Below are 18,263 nucleotides of genomic sequence, written 5' to 3'. Positions count from 1 at the left end.
TGAAAATATTTGCAAATCCTCGCGTAGCCAACCTCAGTTTGTTTTGATCTTTTTAAATCAGCTGTTTGTCACGAATCTCTGAATGCACACAATGAAAGTGCGTAATAAACATTGTCCGCGACGTTAATCGCAGCGTAAAACGGGGGAATTACATAGTTCATGACATATGTTGGAAGTAAATGAAGGCACCAGAAGTGATGGCGCGAGCAAGAAGAGGAAGTGGAGTTCTGAGTCTCCGCTTCAACCAAGACCAAGGTCTGTTCGACACTTATTGCTTCAATATTCATAGCTTCCTTTGTTCTCAAAATTTGAATTTAGCCTTTTAATCATTGTCGTCACTTCCTATCTATAATTAAATACGACAAATCACCTAGTTTCGGAGGTCATTTCTAAACATGGCAGCACATCCATGACATTGAACTATCCATGTGGTCTTATCAGCTTCCGTCACCATTTCGTTTGGCTACGGAAAGTTTTTGACCGTCTTGCTCAAAACCATCCCGAATAATTATATTCAATCTCTATTAAAACGCATCTAGAATAAGTATCATAAATTTTTTAAATTTATTCTTTGTTATTGTATTTCAGGATGTTTCACATGCTGTATGGACACAGGCCTCAGAATTTACAACGTAGATCCCCTAGCTGAAAAAACAAATTATAGTAAGTTATTTGTCTACAACACTAATACCAACATGCAAAACTTCCACCACAGTGGACAAAAAATATGAAATCATTATTACATGATTCACTACAATTATGACAAAGGCAAGTTCAATTTCTTCAGATATTAAATGATATAACCTCTAGAATAATAATTCTGCCTTTTTCCCACTGCAGGATAAAATATGTATTTTTTATTTATTTAAGGAGAATGCTAAGTTTTGGCCCACCTCTAATTGATAGGTTTTTTTAACCTTCATCCGCTTGCGCCTTCTGAAGTCACACTTCAACTCTCTAGGATGGCAATCTGGCCGTCCATACTCTTTATCATTCTCTTGAGTTCTTCTTTATCAGAATTTTGTCATTTTTTTAAGTAAGATAAAATTAATGATGGTTTACATTTTTTACTTATGTAAATCATTTTATTATATGGACACATGGGCATAAGTAAAATATTATGTATTAATGCTAAAAAAACGGGGAAAAACTTTGGCCACGTGTAAACACTTGATATGTTCATTACAGCCAGCAGACCGCCCGCTACTATTGACAACTGCACATTGTCACTGTTAGGGAATGCAATCCCGCAAGAAAATGTCAATCCAGGTATTTGCGGGACTGAACAATCTTAGTCCCGCTGGATCCAGGTATTTGCGGGATCCAGCAGAGTGGACTTAGATATCTAATCAATCGTATAACGAAGACCTAATACCTCGATCTACCAACCTCGTTTTTAGAGTTTTAAATTTATACCTATAATAAAACAAGTTCTTTGGGACATTTTAAATGATTTATTAATAGGTATACCTTTAGTTAGACATAGATAAAATTTAAGTCATAAATTGGTAAAGAATAGGATAAGAATAGGATAGATAAATTTACAAAACATACCCGCCTCGGAACAGACTTTGTCTAGTGAGGTGGGTAAAAGAAATCTATGTACACAAATAAAAATAAAATAAACGCCCGGATTGCCGGCACTGAAACTGAAACTTAAATTTAAATAATAACGTTCACACGATAAACAATATTCTTGTACAATGAGCATCAAAAGTTTAATTAAACATTATTTTGGAAATAGCTTCGTAAAAAAGTTAAAGTATTAATTGTGTCATCTGATAAACGGCTTCTGATATTGGACACAAGGTAGCCAGCGGCTGAAAAAGCTCGTTCAGCTTCCACGCTGGTTGGCACAATAGTCATTAGCGCATTGTAAGTGAATTGAAGGTATGTGCCTTTTAATCCACCGGACTCGAAGTAATTCAGAGTAAGTGAGGGTAAATCTGTAGTTGCTCTCTTTCAGCTTTAAAAGATCTTAATAACCATCATTTTTAGTGTCTTGCCGTAATTCATAACCATTAATTTGATTGAATTAGACGATGTTGGTAAGTTAAAACCCCCGGCTTTAAAAAGATCTCGCAAATCCGACAGGGTACAGAAAACTCGGAATGGTAAACCACCTTTAGACACCATTCGTGATACCCTCTTTTCGACGGAATTGTTTTCGCTTGAAAAATGGTCAGTGATTTTATGCTTCTTTGCCAAAGTAGATGGTTGAGGTTCACAATGAGCCGATGTGGAAGAACTGGACGTCGATGCAGTTGTAGAAGCTTCTCTGTAATCCCGCCAGTCCAGCGGGATCCCGCAAAATTTTCGACCGAGATTAGTCCCGCAAAATGTCTGCGGGATCTCGGTATTTCGGGATCCCGGTATACCGGGATTGCATTCCCTAGTCACTGTGAATGAAACCCCATACCCTTCGCACTCACTACCGCGCTACTCAGAAAGTTATAAACACATACAGCCATACGCATATCTTATGAACTACTAATTATTTCCCCATTTATCAACAAACAAAAAAATCTGTTGCTTTCGATAAATACTTATTTTTGAACTAGCTGTACCATGCCATACTGTGCCATGTGTTGCTGTCTCTCAGTCTGCCTGTAGAGAAACAATAGCGCGTGTTGCTTTTACGTCCAATACGCGTGGCTCTGTTTTACAAAAAAAGCTTGTCTGTCCATCATGCAGTGCTATTTTTCAAAAAAGCGGGTTTTAACCTGTCACCTGCCATATTCTAATTCATCATTATATCAAAATTTCAAAGCAATCGGTGAAGAACTTTTGGAAATTTAAGATTTTGAACTAATGAACATTTACATTTTTATTTATATAGATTATTTTATCCGATACATGAAATGTGCTCAGGACTAGCTAAAATATCAACTCTTGTGTTTAGTATATTTAGAGAAATATTGAAATAATTATAGACATGTGAAATCAGTTGACAGCACAGGCAAGGAAGACATTTTTAGGCTTACTAAATTTTTGTTTGCTTACCAAATTTATTCTTACACTTGTCAAATATTTAATGTTTTCACTTTTTAGACGAAAATGTTTATAATTAATGATTTGGGCGCTGCCCCCCTGTTGGTTACACTGTTGAGGAACACTGGGGGTAAGCCCAGGACTTGTACATATTTTACCCATGTGTTAGCTGTGATGCAAAAGGAGTGAATGGATTTCCTAGAGGTGGCCAGAACACAGGATATTGATGGATTTCTTATATTTGTTGTGCCCATTCTGTTTGCAGGTTTAGATGAGATAGGAGATGTGACCCTGTGCGAGATGCTGTACAGGACCAACCTGCTGTTTGTGGTGCGGAGGTCTCAGGACAACCTCCTTATGGTGTATGACGATGCCAAAAACAAATATATCTGCGAAATTCCCTTCCCGTCCACTATTAAGGCAGTACGAATTAGAAGAGATATGTAAGTACATCTATTGCGAGGCATAAATGGAGCCTAAAAGATTCTGTATTGTGTGAATGCGAATTCATTGTAATAACAGAACACACCGTAGAAGAATATCCCCTAGATTAGTTCCCTTCTGTGCTGAACCAAGTGACTCCTGATGCCGTCGACTAACTGAATAACCTCGACATCCCACTTTAACCTCCACCAACTATGAAATACGAAAAACATTTATTTAAATATGGATTAATAAGGCACGTGACATACCGTTAAGTTTAAATTCTTGTTTGCTGCATAAAATTGCACGTCTTTATTTTTTTATTAAAACCTTTTCACTAAAACATAACTCATTCTGATAAGAGTTAGGACGGGTTGTTTCGGAGAATTTGAACAATTCATCAAATTTCAGCGTTCATTTTCGGATTCTGTGAAAGACTTATTCAAGTTCTGTTTTTATATCATTGTAGGCTAGTTGCTTGACAAAACTGAAATAAAAACAGAACTTGAAAAAATCTTTCACAGAACTTGAAAATGAAAGTTGAAATTTGATGAATTGTTCAGATTCTCCGAAACAACCCGTCCATAGTTAAGGCAGATTCAAAAATTTTATCGCCTTTGATTTTGAAAAGTACAAGTATTGTCAGGTTATTTGCAACCTGGAAACTTTTCTCTTTCATTTTAAAAATAAAACCTTTTATATGGAGTTAAAGTAGAGTTCTACTACAAAATGTAGAGTGACATGTGACAACATTGTAAAAATAACAAAAACTTAGTTTGAAATATTAATTCTATAGTCTGAATATAATGACAAGTTTGTCTAAAACACTGTTTTGATCTTCTAGGATAGCGGTGGCGCTGGACTTGTCGGTATTCGTGGTCCGGTGGCCAGGAGGCCTCAAGGCCCAACAGGTGCTGCAGACTCCTCCCAACCCCGAGGGCATCTGCGAGTTGGCTGCGCTGTCCGGTGCGCCAAGGAGGCTGCTCGCCGCGCCCGGCCACAAGACTGGCTCCGTACAGCTGCTGGTAATCGTCTGCTAGATCTAACTAAAATTTTAACTTATCCACTCCTGTCTATCTCCAGCTCAGTTTTCTGATACCTGAAGATGTGGTGTTGACCTCCGTGCCATCATGATCACTATGTACATTGTATTGACATCCTACAGATGCTGCCATTCACTTCCACTGGGGCTCCCACAGTCATAATCCTTCCACCCCCATAGTCCTCAGGTTTGTTTGTTCAGTTTTGGGAACAAACGGCTATTATCCATAGATTCAATTTGTTCGCTTTTCGGAACAACTCATATGGTCTTATAGAAATCGTTGTCTTCCTTGCCGTCATAGTTAGAAAGAGAAAACACCAAGCTTTATATTCAAATATAGAAGTTAACCACAGAATAATAAAAATGAACACTTCTACGAAACCAAAGGTTCCAAATGCAATTTGAGAAAAGTTTATAAAACTGTGTGAATTTTTTATTAATTATTTTTATATGAACGACAATAAAAGTGAGGTGGCAGTAATACATTTGTCTAATGAAATATGTGTTTTTTTTTTCATTATCAGTAAATTTTGTTCAGTGTTTAGACAAAAAAACATATGTTGAGCCATTTTAAAACTTTTTATGTTGGATTTAAAATTCGGAAAATTATATGTTTATTTCTAATAATAAAATTTAAAAGCATGCTTTATCACCTTTGAAAAACAATTAGGTATTAGTTTTCGGATGCTTTCAGAAATATCCCATTTATTTGAATTTTATTGAGAAGCGAGAAACACACAAATTCTCAGAATTTCTGGACAGCATTTTAAAAAAATATAACGGTCAATATGCAAGACGCCTGAAGGGTTAAACCAGAACGCACCTACTTAAGTTCTTCCCAGAATTCCACAAAAATGAACAAATTCACCACCGTAAAAATGTGAATATTTTGCATAGAATGTTCTTAAATGTATAGAAAATTCAATTACAATACATTGTTCACTTTTTCCTAAATTTCACGTGTAAGGACGGGTTGTTTCACAGAATTTGAACAATTCATCAAATTTCTAAGTTAATATTCAAGGTCTGTAAAAGTCCCTTTCAAGTTATGTTAGTATCCAAGTACTGTGAGGCAACCAGTCCATGATGAAATAATAACAGAACTTGAATTTAAATTTTGAAATTTGAAGAATTATTTAAATTTTGTCAAACAACCCGTCCTTAATATTTTGTTCGGGTTTCAAACTTTCAACCTCAATATCTCAATTTTATACAAATGGCGGATGGAACCTGTTTGTTCCAAGGGAACGCTATTTCAAAGATTCTATGAAATAGTTCAATATTAAGGTTAGGTTAGTTTTTTTTTTGTGTGTGTTTTGCTTCCTTTTCTTCAATGTTATGTTTTGTCATAGAACCACTTAATTTTTGTTGTTTAAATATCATTAATACTGTTTCAATAATCAAATCATGTGTCAACCAGGATGTGGGCGCATCAGGTGCCGTGTCGGTGCTGCGTTGCCACAACGGCGCTCTGCGTTGCGTGGCACTGTCTGCAGGGGGCGCGCTGCTCGCCACAGCATCAGAGCGCGGCACCATCCTGAGGGTATGGTGCACACGCAGACGCGTCCTGCTGCACGAACTGCGGAGGGGCGCAGATCACGCCACATTGTTCTGGTGAGATTTTCTTTATTTTTAAATAAAACTAACTTGTTTTAGTCAGTTTTTTTCAATTACTGTTTAATTTTTTTTTACATATCTGAGGACTTACTAGCGCTGTTTCAAAATCTATGAGTAAATCGAAGATTTAATCTACAAGTTTCCAAAAATTGAAAATATGTATATCACAGTTTATAAACACATTTTTCTGTCAATAACCATGTTTAAAGTCAAACAACGTTAACTACAAATAATTTTAGGTCTTCAAGTCAAACAATGTTATCTACAAAAAACATACTGGAAGACATATACATGGAAGAAAGTAATTATTGGTATGTCTTTTTGCAAATACATTTGTTTTGTTGTTTGACTTTAAGCCCTCGCATTATCGGTATGTTTTTTGCAGATTTACTTTATTTGCTTTATTTGACTTTAAGACCTAGAACTATTTGTATGTGTTTTGTAGATAGTGTTGTTTGACTTTTAAGTTCCGGAATTTGTAATTTGTTTTCTAATTCAGTCTGCCAAGATGTTCATTATAATGTATTTAGTGAACATCAATTAGAGTTTAAATATGAAAATGGATAGAATAAATTTATTTATGTTAGGATTGCGGTGCTACGTTTTTAATAATGGATTTAAGTTTATGTGAATTTCATCACTAGTATGATAGGAGGTTAACACAACCAAACGCTTATCATAAATTCAAAAGAGAACAGTAAGGGCCCGTTCCCACTTCCGTTTTCAAATCGGAGGCGGGTCCCGTTTTAAAAACGGATGGCCAATGGCCCTGTTCACACTACCGTTTTAAAAACGGATCCGTTTTAAAAACGGACCATACTCTACGAAAAAAAATAATTGTCGATTCAACAAAAACATGTTATTTGCTCATTCTTCAGTAATGGTGCGCAATGGACGACGATGAAGCTCTTGTTGTCATGTTGTACTTATTAAAAACAAGGAAAAAAGTGAAAAGAAAATTTTGGGTACACCCAATCATAGCCAAATGATTTTCTGTAGGAATTTTCCAAGTGTTAATTGGTGAGTTGAGAAGTGATGAACTAAAGTTCTTTAATTATTTTAGAATAATAATGATTGGATTATTTATATAGCGCCGTTTTCACCATGAAAAATCACCTCAAGGGCGCTTAATAGCTTAAGAGAATGTCTATCATTTCCTTTAACCATCTACTGGAATGAGTTTCAGAGAGCTTAACATATCAAAATACAAAATTGAGAAAGTGCATTTGTCCTGAAGAAAGGCTATCGATATTTTAAAGTAAGAAAACAATAACAACTCAAATATTTTTTATTATGTGTTTATTTAACTAATACGCTCTTCCGTGCATCTCATTAAAGCTTTAAAATTTAAAAAAAGTAAACTTAAAAAAATAAAAATAAAAATTTTGATGTACAAAAGTTGTGTACACCAAGTGTTTTGTTTTTATTTAGTTAAAGATAAAATATTACCATACTCTTTCTTCGACCAGTGGTATTAAATTTTCGGGATTTATTTCCTTATCCATTATTGTAGTTTTGATTTATTTACTTAACAAAATAACCAAATACAAGCACGCAGCGTGCCTGCTTCCTTGCGACAGGGAGTGGGCGGGGAAGGGTCGGGTTTGGCGGGGACTCTGCCGGAACGACTGGACGACAAGTGTGAACAGCTCCATACAACACTATGAGCGAGCGTGTTCCGACACGATTTGAAAACGGACGCGCTGCGTAGGCGAGCCATCTGACAAAAAATGTCGGATCCGTTTTCAAATCGTGTCGGACAAGTGTGAACAGCTCCATACATCCACTACAGCCACTAGGGCATCCGTTTTTAAAACGGGACCCGCCTCCGATTTGAAAACGGAAGTGGGAACGGGCCCTTGACAAATCTTTCTATAGGATGCTCAAATGCACATAATATTAAAAACCACATACTTCCATTAAAAACCACATATTTCCATTAAAAACTACATACTTCCATTAAAAATTCTTACATCTTTCTCATTGCTCACATATATTTTACCGAAACACCTAAATTTAAACCTCTCATTTGATTTGAGTTTTACATAAATATTTTCATTTTATCGTTTTTTTTAAAATACAAAACAGAGAAAGTTTGCATACATAGTTCCCGTGAGCAGCACCCAAGACATGGGCCCATTGTCTATTTATTAACGCCCTTTTTCGGGGCTTTTACATGAGAATATTAAGAAATATACATTATTTATTGTACATAACTGAATTGCTTCTTAACAACATTCTATATTTAGATAAATTGAAGATGTCCACTGACTTGGTATAATTATTTCCCTCCATTAGTATTCTGGGCAAAGAGGAATACATATGGTAGTTAGTACCAGAATTTCTGCACTGAAATAAATCCTGACTTCTAGTAATACGTTGTAGAATCCGAAAGCTTATCAATTCTAGCAATACCGGACTATCATATAGCAATATAGAAATACCAAGTCAGTGAAATTGTTGAAACAGTTGTGCTATCCTTTTTACCTCATCTCTTTGACAGTAACCCGGTCCCTTCAATAAAGTTTGTCATTGGATATTCGGCTGTTCCACAATGTGTCCCAGGTAACTGAGCCTTGTTCCCAACGGGGCAGGACATTGACATTGTAGGTGAATTGAATTGACATCGATTGGTGTTTTCCACTTCCAACGGTTGTATATGTCTTCTGAAGTGGCAGTGTTCTACCAGTTCCAGTTGCCGCAATAAGTTTTTGTCCATTTGAGTACTTGTCTGGTTCGTCTAGGATTTGTACTTTGGATTGTCTCATTCCGGGTGCCCTCTCACATTCCTTCCAGAGCTGGGATTTTGTGTGCACTCCTATGGCCAGCTATGATTCCACATTTGTTTGTTAATAGTTATTGTATTGTTCCAGCATGAACTTCTCGCGCGGTGGAGAACTGCTCTGCTGCTGCTCGGACAAGGGGACCCTGCATGTGTTTGGTGTGTGCGGGGGAGGTGCGGGGCGCAGCTCCGGTCTGCTGGGAGGCGAGCGCCCCTTGGCCTCGGGGGCCATCCCCCGGGAGCAGCCAGCCCTCTGCGCCTTTGTCAGCAACACCAGCGTAGCAGGTGAGACAATCCCCATTCGTTTATCATAGGCGCGCACTAATCTATCTGTTCTGAAAGAGCTAGGCATCCAAAACATGTCATCAACTCTAATGGGTATATGAAGATTCAGGATCAATTCTTCCTTTCTTTAAAAATACCCTTCACACAGCGGCGGTATGTAATATGTTGCTAAAGAAGAATATTCAGGACTCCATGGACAGCCAGATGCGCCATTCGTTCTGTCTCTGTCAACTGTATGCCTACAATGTATTATAAGATACTTGCTCGCCAAACTGTCAACTCCAACCTGAAGAAGCTCATGGTCACTGACAAAGTGGTATGCAGGAGAAGCAGAGAAAGGTCACTGATGCATTGAACTGATCAAGTATCTCAGGCGTCCAGAATGACTGTGTTCGGGACTATTATAGCAGGACCGTGACGAGTGCAGGAGCCAGGAACGGGGGTTACAATCCTCAGCAATGAGGCAACGACACAAGAAGAATAGTTTGAATTATTATGTAGAATTAGAGACAGCCATTCAGCCCTGGTGGACTTCATGAGAGGGACTGGGCTACTGTCAAAGGAATGAGATGTGGGTCAAATCCCGGCACTGGAAGGAATAGTAAAATTAGACAGTCCAAAGCGGTCAATAAACAGTCCAAAACCAAAACTTTGCAACCCAATTTGGATAGAAACTCACAGAGGGAGTTGGTTAACAAGACTCTGCCATCTCAGAAGACACAATGTGCAGCTGTCATAGGCCATAGAAACTTCAATCCACCATGTTGCCAATGTCCCGCCTTCGTGGGAAGATGTCTCAGATACCTGGGAATATATGCTGGTTGGACTGTCAAGCATATAAAACAAAAAAATGGGAGAAAGGACATCAGGCGTAGTAGTTATCCTGAATGAAATGATTATATCATTACTATTCCCCAGGCGATATCTGCTTTTCTTTGCCAACTATGGACGCCGTCTAATGTTATTTGAATTCCAACAGTCATCTGTTGGTCCTGTTTGAGGTTAGAGCTAATCGGTGGCGGCTCTTCTAAGAAGGTCATTTGGTCAGTGACCTTCCAAAAATATGCTGCAATAGTATTAATTAAAAAAAGGATTTAACAAACTACCCGATTATTAATTTAGTTTTAATATTTGTGCAGATTTGTACGTTTTTTTTCGATTCGTTCCAGTGCCATCTAGCCTCCAAAAAAGAAACTATTGTATGTACCTACCGTGGTCACTTTAAATTTTGTCCCAAACCTATCTCCTTTCTTTCTCTTTGCCATAGAGACAAAGGAGGTAAACACTATCATGTCTGGCATATGCTGAGTATCATACAAAATTTATTTTTAAGCGATTTTCGGACATGACCACGGTGAGATAGAGGTATCTACGATCTAGGATTATTAAGGTATTAGAGGGAGATGTGAAAAATTCAGTATAAAGTTTTTTTGTGTGATAAACGATAGCCATCTTGAACTTGAATATGTATTAGTTTGCGAAATTATGTTTTTATCATTGTTGATGTAATTTGCATGGAATAATTTAAAATGTCAAATTCTGTGGATATCGTTTTGAAATAAATCGCAAACAATGCATTGAATCATGACAAACGTATTCAAATAAAGTGACAATTAGTTTATGTTACAAGAGAGAAAAATAAAGAGGTTAAAAACGATATTTTACAATGAAAAGTTATAATTTTTGTCAGTGGTTTTGCGGGTGCAATAAAATGAACATAAAGGTACTTTTGCTTTCATTATTTACTTTTTAAATCTACTTATAAACAATAGACTGAGGTTGGAGTTAGTGATTTAAAAACTTTTAGGCGGAAATAAAAATAAAAAGAAACATTAATTTATGTGTAAATAATTGGATAAATAATCTTAAATTAAACAATATTATACTACCGGCTTCAAAATATGTGAGTACGGACAAATTAATTACATACTTTGGCATTTTTATAATATTCACTATTAACTACATGATACAAGAGCCTCAAAAAGGAATATACGAGATGTTCGAAAATTCAAGACAAGTTTTGGCCAAAGAAACCACATATATCTGGCAATATACACTACTTATTACCTTACTTTTTACCTATTTTCTTAAATTTTACTAACATTTATACTGTTATTCTTCATGTTGTTGTACTATAAGTATATCAATTATGTTAATGGCACGTGTTGTGCCGTATATGTGTAAATAAATAAATAAATAAATAAATCAAACTTTACAACATCCTTCCTCCAAGTTTGAAAAAGATAGAAAAGATAAATAAGCTTAATGAAAAAATCAAAACATGGGTGAAAGAAATTAATGCAGACATACTAGAAAATGTATTAAAAACAGCATAGAAACTAAATAACAGAAAATCAAAGAAATCTGCCAGTCCGCCTCAGCACAGGACTACCTAGTGAGGAGGACTGAGAACAAACAGATGAAATATTATAGATTATCATATATTGTAACTCTCATCAAACCTGTAATTAAATATACACTAATAAAAAAAAAATTAAAAAAAAACTAACTAACTAACCATCACACCGTTTCTCCGCAGGGGTAGGCAGAGAGGACGGACCGCCAAACAACTCGGTCTTGGCACACACTTCTTGCTTCATTCACATTCATACATTCTTCTCATACATACTCTTCTATTATTCTGACTCTTGACATGGCCCGACTTAAGTATCTGATCCACTTGGTCGTGCCATGTCTTCCTCGGGCGTCCCCGACTTCTGCTACCATTCACATTTGCATTGGATATTCTCCTTACACTTCTTTCTTCGCTCATTCGCTCTACATGCCCAAACCATCTAAGCGTCCCTTTCTTGATCTTACTCATTACGCTTACATCAGCCTCGCACTCTTTGCAAATCTCCACGTTCCTCACACTATCAAACATGGTTTTACCACACATACGCATCAGGGATCTCATTTCAACAGCATTCAATCTAATTTCATCCTTTCTTTGCCAGTTCCATGCCAATATGTATCAACATTTCATATTCTTTTTTTTTTTAATTGTCCTTCCACTTCTGGAATCCTAGAGCCGCTTTTGGAGCTGATGATGGTGGTTTCGACAATGTTTGGCTTGCTCCAAATACGTTCACTCATTTGTCTTTCTATCTCGAAGGGAGGTACCCTAGCATGGCTTCTTTGTGCGGTAGCCATTTTTGTCACGTTCATGAGAGTTAATCTCGTCTAATAAATTTAATTTATCACTATGATTCTTGATTCTAATGAATTTTATTTCTTTTTTTTCAAGCTATCTGTGTGGACGGCACATTTCACAAGTACGTCTTCACAACAGAGGGCGCTTGTCACCGAGAAGCCTACGACGTGTTTCTAGAGGTAGGCGATGACAACGACTTCATCACCTAGATTGTCACCACTGTTAAGACGTATCACCGTTACGTTGGTCCACCGTGGTGACAAAGGTGACACTACGGCAGAACTCTGGCAACGCATGGAAGAACTAATATCAAGTGACAAAATAAGTAATATATACAGATTATCAATTTAAATCTATAAAGACTTAGCTTTTAAATGTCTTATTTATTAAGAAAGCAGTCTTTGCATGCAAATGTTGGTTTCCGTTAAAGCGTTATGTGTTTTAATTTGACTGTCGGCAAATCAGGCATTTTTTTTTTTGGTTTTGTATGTTTGCATTACCTGATGCCTAGTGAGGCATTAGTCTGTTCGGAGATAGGTAACAGCGTTTGATTGTGAAGACTGTCACATAAGTGTTCTCCTGAATTTGATCATTTATAGGCTTTGGATAATTTGTGATTACAATTCATTTGAACGAGTAAAGTGATTGATATAATACTGTATCAAATGTTGATTTATTACACAGTTGAATGCATTTAGTTTTCAATACAAGCTCATATAAAAAAAGTCACAATGCTCCGTGTTTGCTTATAGATTAATATAGATTTACTTGAAACAGCCAGGATTTTACGTTATATTCTTAAAACGTTGTTAGCTGCCAGCTTATTGCTTACTAGCTGGTTCAGTCTGGCTGCAGATAAAGAAGCAATAGCGCATGTTGCTTTTATGTCCAACAGATGGTGCTGTTTTAAAAAAAAAACATTTGATCTACAGATTGTGCTTTTTTAAAAAAACATTTTTATATCTGTCACATGTGAAATCTATATAATATTAGTATATAAAAACACATGCGTATTTGAATGCAACGTTATGTCGAAATTTCAAAGCAATCATTAAAGAACTTTCGGAGATTTATGATTTTGAACCATCGAACATTTACTTTTTTATATATATATATATATATATAAATAGATTGATATGGAAATTAAAATCTCTTATTGTACAATACTGCAATAATTTGAATGTGGTACGAACATGGTAGAAATGAAGCTACATGATAATTACCTAAAAGATTAGTTTGCCTGTGAATGGTCAAATTTATTGCGAGATTTTTCTACATCTTATATTAAATAAACCACATACATCAATGACTGAATATTCTTTGTACACTATAATGTATGTGAAACACAAACTATAATACAGTCAAGCTCTTTGTAGTAGCGTCTTACATATTATGCGTGTCTATAATTTTAGAAATTACGATAATTTTAATTCATAAAATATTTTTATAAAACTCTACCTTTTCTAGTGTTAACGATTATTATTTTTTTGTATTTTGCATTCTTAACTTGTCCCACATTCGTTAAATAAATGTAACGAAATGAACTTCTCAATTGGGTTTGTTTTAAATACATACATTTCTTATCAGGCACTGGCCGATAACAATATCTTCTTGTAAAATCCTTGTACGTTTAACATAAGAAAATGACAACTATGCAAGTTTTATTTGAAAAAATAAATAAATTGTTTAGTATGTACATACATTTTCAAAATGGAAAACATTAAAATATAAACATATTGTGTACAGGTATCGCAGCAAGAGTGGTTGCAAACACAGTACTCGTACAGGTGCATTGCTTACATACAGCATGTTTTAACAGATTCACTCGTTTGAATGTTTCAAGAAACTTCACACTCGCCGATTGGCTTGTGCGTCGATATTACTTTCAAAGTTCAGTGTGTTGATTTGTGCTGGTCCTGTGCTTGAATGAATCAAAAGTTGGTGTAAAATTAAATAAATACAAAAGCAAATAGTTATGGCTCTAAAAAATAAATAATAAAACTTGAAGTGCCACAGACTCGGTACCTTTTGGTTCTAGACCATTTTGTACGCAGTCTGTCTCTCGTATGGGGCTGACACACTTGCGCTATACTCTCTATTTCAGCATATCGCTCGCCATACATTCCCAACGGGAAGCTAGAAGTCACGAGAATATAGCACCTGTATTACACTTTCCTGAAATTGTATATCGCTATCCCATTTGAATATGAGAAACACAGTTTTGTATAGAAATGTAGGCCCAAATTAGGCTTATATTTGAATCACGAAACATGCCCACAAGGCACTTAATAAATTCAGGTCAAGTTTGCACAAAAATTAATTCAGTTGCTGTTGTCAGTTTTAGTCAAAATAACTTTGGATGGGTTGGGTTGGGTTATATAACAATATAATTTCAGTTCTGTATACGTAACAGTAACATTCTAAAATTATAATATTCTTATAATCCGCCGTTCAAATAGTTGGTGGTGTAACGGTCAACATACTTGCATACCAATCAGTCGATCGGGTTTCGATTCTCGACCGTGGCAAATTTACATTTTATTATTAATAATTCTTTATGTTTTAATTTTTTACGTTTCTGCGCTAGTGTAATATAAATAACTAAAAACTATTCAAATTCAAGCAGTGTGTATTTTATTTGTCGCTAATAAGATTAAGTAAACATAATAAACATCACTAATTAATAGCCATAATGAAAATTATTTTTAAAGTCCCTGTAAGAACTAGCACTGACGAAATCTTCAACAAACTTCACTTCATCTCAATTAAACAAATCTATTCTAAAAGAATACAAAACTCAAGCAATAACAACTAACACATTAATTAAGGGTCAAAAACATATCCAACAACAATTACAAATACAACATTTGGGCAAAAAGCTTCCTATTCTTTGGTAAATCAAGTAACAAAATCCCACTCTCATTCAAAAATATTATAACATTTATGGGCTGGATACAAAATACAATAGGGAAATCACTCAACTGCACTAAAAAAAACACCAAGTAAAATATTTGTATTTATTTCAGAAAAAAACACTACACAATATGTTCACGAAATCCTCAGCACAGGAGATCCCAGTGAGGATATCATTATCTCTATTTATTACAAAAAAAAAAAAATTATAAAACATTTATTATTATTATTATTAACAAGACAAAATTCTGTGAAAAGTGTGAGTATATGCACCAACGCACACAAACCTAAGTACGTATGTGTTGTTTATCTCAGCTCTATCTGCGCAATCTATGCAAATATGTATATTTTCTAAATTGATTAAAATTTTGTCTCTAAGGTGCCATCTACTCAATAAATTTTTATAAAAAATGTGTGGCCCAAAAAAATACTTCTACTTATGTATCTTTATTTTTATATTAACATAATGTTAATTAATGTATAACCTATGTACCGCTATCGCATATAATTAATTATGCATTCATTTTAAAGGAATCTATTATGCCGTGAAAACGTTAATTTAAATTTTCACTTAATATTATTAAATTGGAGTATGTAACTATGTTGCTGGCTGTTACTAATGCGGGAGATCTGTAGTTACCAGCAAGTTGATTAAAAGGTCCCCGTAATTTACGGTGCCTTCCAATTCCGTAAATACGTGTTCAGCGGATATGGGGAGACGTCGATTAAAACTCGTGTTACACGATGGTTTCTCTTTTATTGTGAGAACTATTTTTACGAAATACAGTACGCGTTTTATGCGGTGAAACGGTGGCAAAGAGATAGTGTAACTAGTAGGGCGAACGCTAAGACCGGAATGCTTTTTGCTTCGTCATGTTCGACGGTAATTGTGGTGATCGACATGTTACTCCGCGAGCCAGTGTTGCCATTAATATGAAATATTAAAGTAGTCCCACAACAGGTTAGTTTTTTCATCACTTTTTAAAGGTCATTGTGTTGAGTTATCATGGAAACCTAAAAATATTATATCATCAGTGAAAAATGGACACAATTTTTTCGCTTTGTTTATTTAATATATCTTTACACATTCTCTATCTCAAAATCCATTAATACAAAATATGTAGGAATTTAAATAATAGTTTTTTATAATTTAATATTTTTTTTTTAGTTTTGGCCACTTGCAAAATGATGTGTGTCAGCTTTACTATAACATCAATATGCATAAGGAATTAGGTTAAGGCTGGAAAGCGTGCGTTGGTCGCTGACTGTCAATCTACGCAATGATGGCACAGTGCCTCGCCAACACCTCCCGAATACGGTCGTCTTCAATTAATTTCTCTTAAGTTCTTAAAGTCATTTTTACTAATAGTAAGCGCGCAGGTCTTCCGATAACTTGTGGACGTCTAACCGTCAGCTTCGCATCACAGTTCTGCATTCATTCACCTACCTTGTGCGATTGACGTAAGCGTGAATATCCAGCATTAACTTCTCAGGTAGCTATCAATTTTTACAATAGCAAAAACGAATATCTTCTCACAATTTATTTTAAATTTCACCGTCTCTCGCTGTTCAAAGCTGTGGGAACGGAGTGCATATCACGTGCTAGACTTTACGTTCTTACCATTAGAGACGAAAAAGCTATAAATATAGATTTTTTTGTCCAAATAAGCTCTGGAATCACCATTCTGAAACACCCTGTATATTTAAAAATTAAATGTGGATTTTTTCCATTCTGTCAATATTTCTCACCATTTATATTAAAATAATTTATACAATGTTCACTTATCCTAATATAACCCGGTTCACGTCGGACAGATAATCCCTAGAAGTGTGATCAATTTCACCGGAAGTAAGGTTAAATTGAGCTTACTTGGGGCGAAACAGACATGCCCACAACACACTTCTCTCCGTTTTTATCTCTTCAGTGGAATCAACCCTCTTCTGGCTAAGACCACCATAGCACAAGCAAGTTTTTAGCTCAGATAAGAAAGAAAGTTTTTTTGATTACATACTTATTATTTTTAAAATTGGAATTTAAATTTTATTGGAATAAATTTTGAAGTTCTTACCCATCAATGTAATATTTAATTATTGAAGAAGATAATAACACTAATAAACCTAAATGAAACCTGAAACGGAAACTGGGAAATCGAGCCCAGTAATACAAATATGTAGATATCAGCCAAATAATTAAATTAGAAGATAATGTTGAGTTTGAAATATGATGTAAAAAAAATCAGATCACAGGGGCCAAGTCGTTAGAGGTGTTGTCGGTAAGACATAGATCCTGGGTTCGATTCCCAGTTGCAACCGTTACCTTTTATTTTGTTTTGTTTAGATTTATTAACTTGATCATCTTCTGCAATGTTTAAATATTGTAGTTTTAATTTATAATCTTATATAATCCAATTTATATGTTATTCTTAACTAAAGTGCATACATTCATATATTAGCAATGACATATTATGCAATTTTAATGTATTTTTTTCATTTATGTGTAAGTTGTGCTCTTTTATAATAAGTAATTATGTATTTTTATTATTTTCCTTGTGTTTTTTTTTTACTTTTTTATTACTTTTTAATATCATACCATCTGATTTAACAATAAAGTATGTTTGTTTTACCTATGCGTTTTTATTTATTAGAATAAGGGTGAAATTTTATGCATAAGCTACGTAATTAGCAGCACCAGGTAGGTCCACTGTGGTATCCAACATTCAGAATGACAGTTTTGCATGAAATGGCTTTAAAAATATTAACCACTCAGAACATTAGAACGTCAAAAGACGTAAATATGATAATAGCGGTCAAGACATTAGAACGTCTTTTCACGTAAACGCGCGAGATTTTACAAAAATTGATTTACTTCCATCACTAGTATACGGATTGCCATGATTTAAAAAACAGAGTATCGATAATGAACAGAGATGTGCAAAATGGGTACCCAAAACCATTTGAAATGCAAAATGGAAATGGGTCAAAACTTTTCCATTTGAAAATGCAAAATGGTTTTTAGAAAAGCATTTGAAATGCAAAATGCAAAATACCTATTTTCA

At 35.1% G+C, this 18,263-nt stretch overlaps 1 protein-coding gene across 1 annotated transcript; it reads left to right on the top strand.

The window, feature by feature from the left end:
- Positions 1 to 37: 37 nt before the first annotated feature.
- On the top strand, positions 38 to 17,830 carry LOC149413777 (WD repeat domain phosphoinositide-interacting protein 4-like). Its single transcript, XM_089644376.1, has 7 exons — positions 38 to 255; positions 589 to 663; positions 3,257 to 3,434; positions 4,259 to 4,439; positions 5,877 to 6,070; positions 8,947 to 9,140; positions 12,388 to 17,830. Exons 1-7 carry the CDS (start codon positions 180 to 182, stop codon positions 12,501 to 12,503), a joined length of 1,014 nt encoding a protein of 337 aa, XP_089500502.1. The 5' UTR covers positions 38 to 179; the 3' UTR covers positions 12,504 to 17,830.
- The last annotated feature ends 433 nt before the right edge of the window (positions 17,831 to 18,263 follow it).

The sequence above is a fragment of the Hesperophylax consimilis genome, chromosome 21 (genome assembly GCF_061612785.1).
Source record: "Hesperophylax consimilis isolate HC1 chromosome 21, BYU_Hcon_1.0, whole genome shotgun sequence".
NCBI classification, from domain to species: domain Eukaryota; kingdom Metazoa; phylum Arthropoda; class Insecta; order Trichoptera; family Limnephilidae; genus Hesperophylax; species Hesperophylax consimilis.
This window is presented reverse-complemented; position numbering and strand designations above follow the sequence as displayed.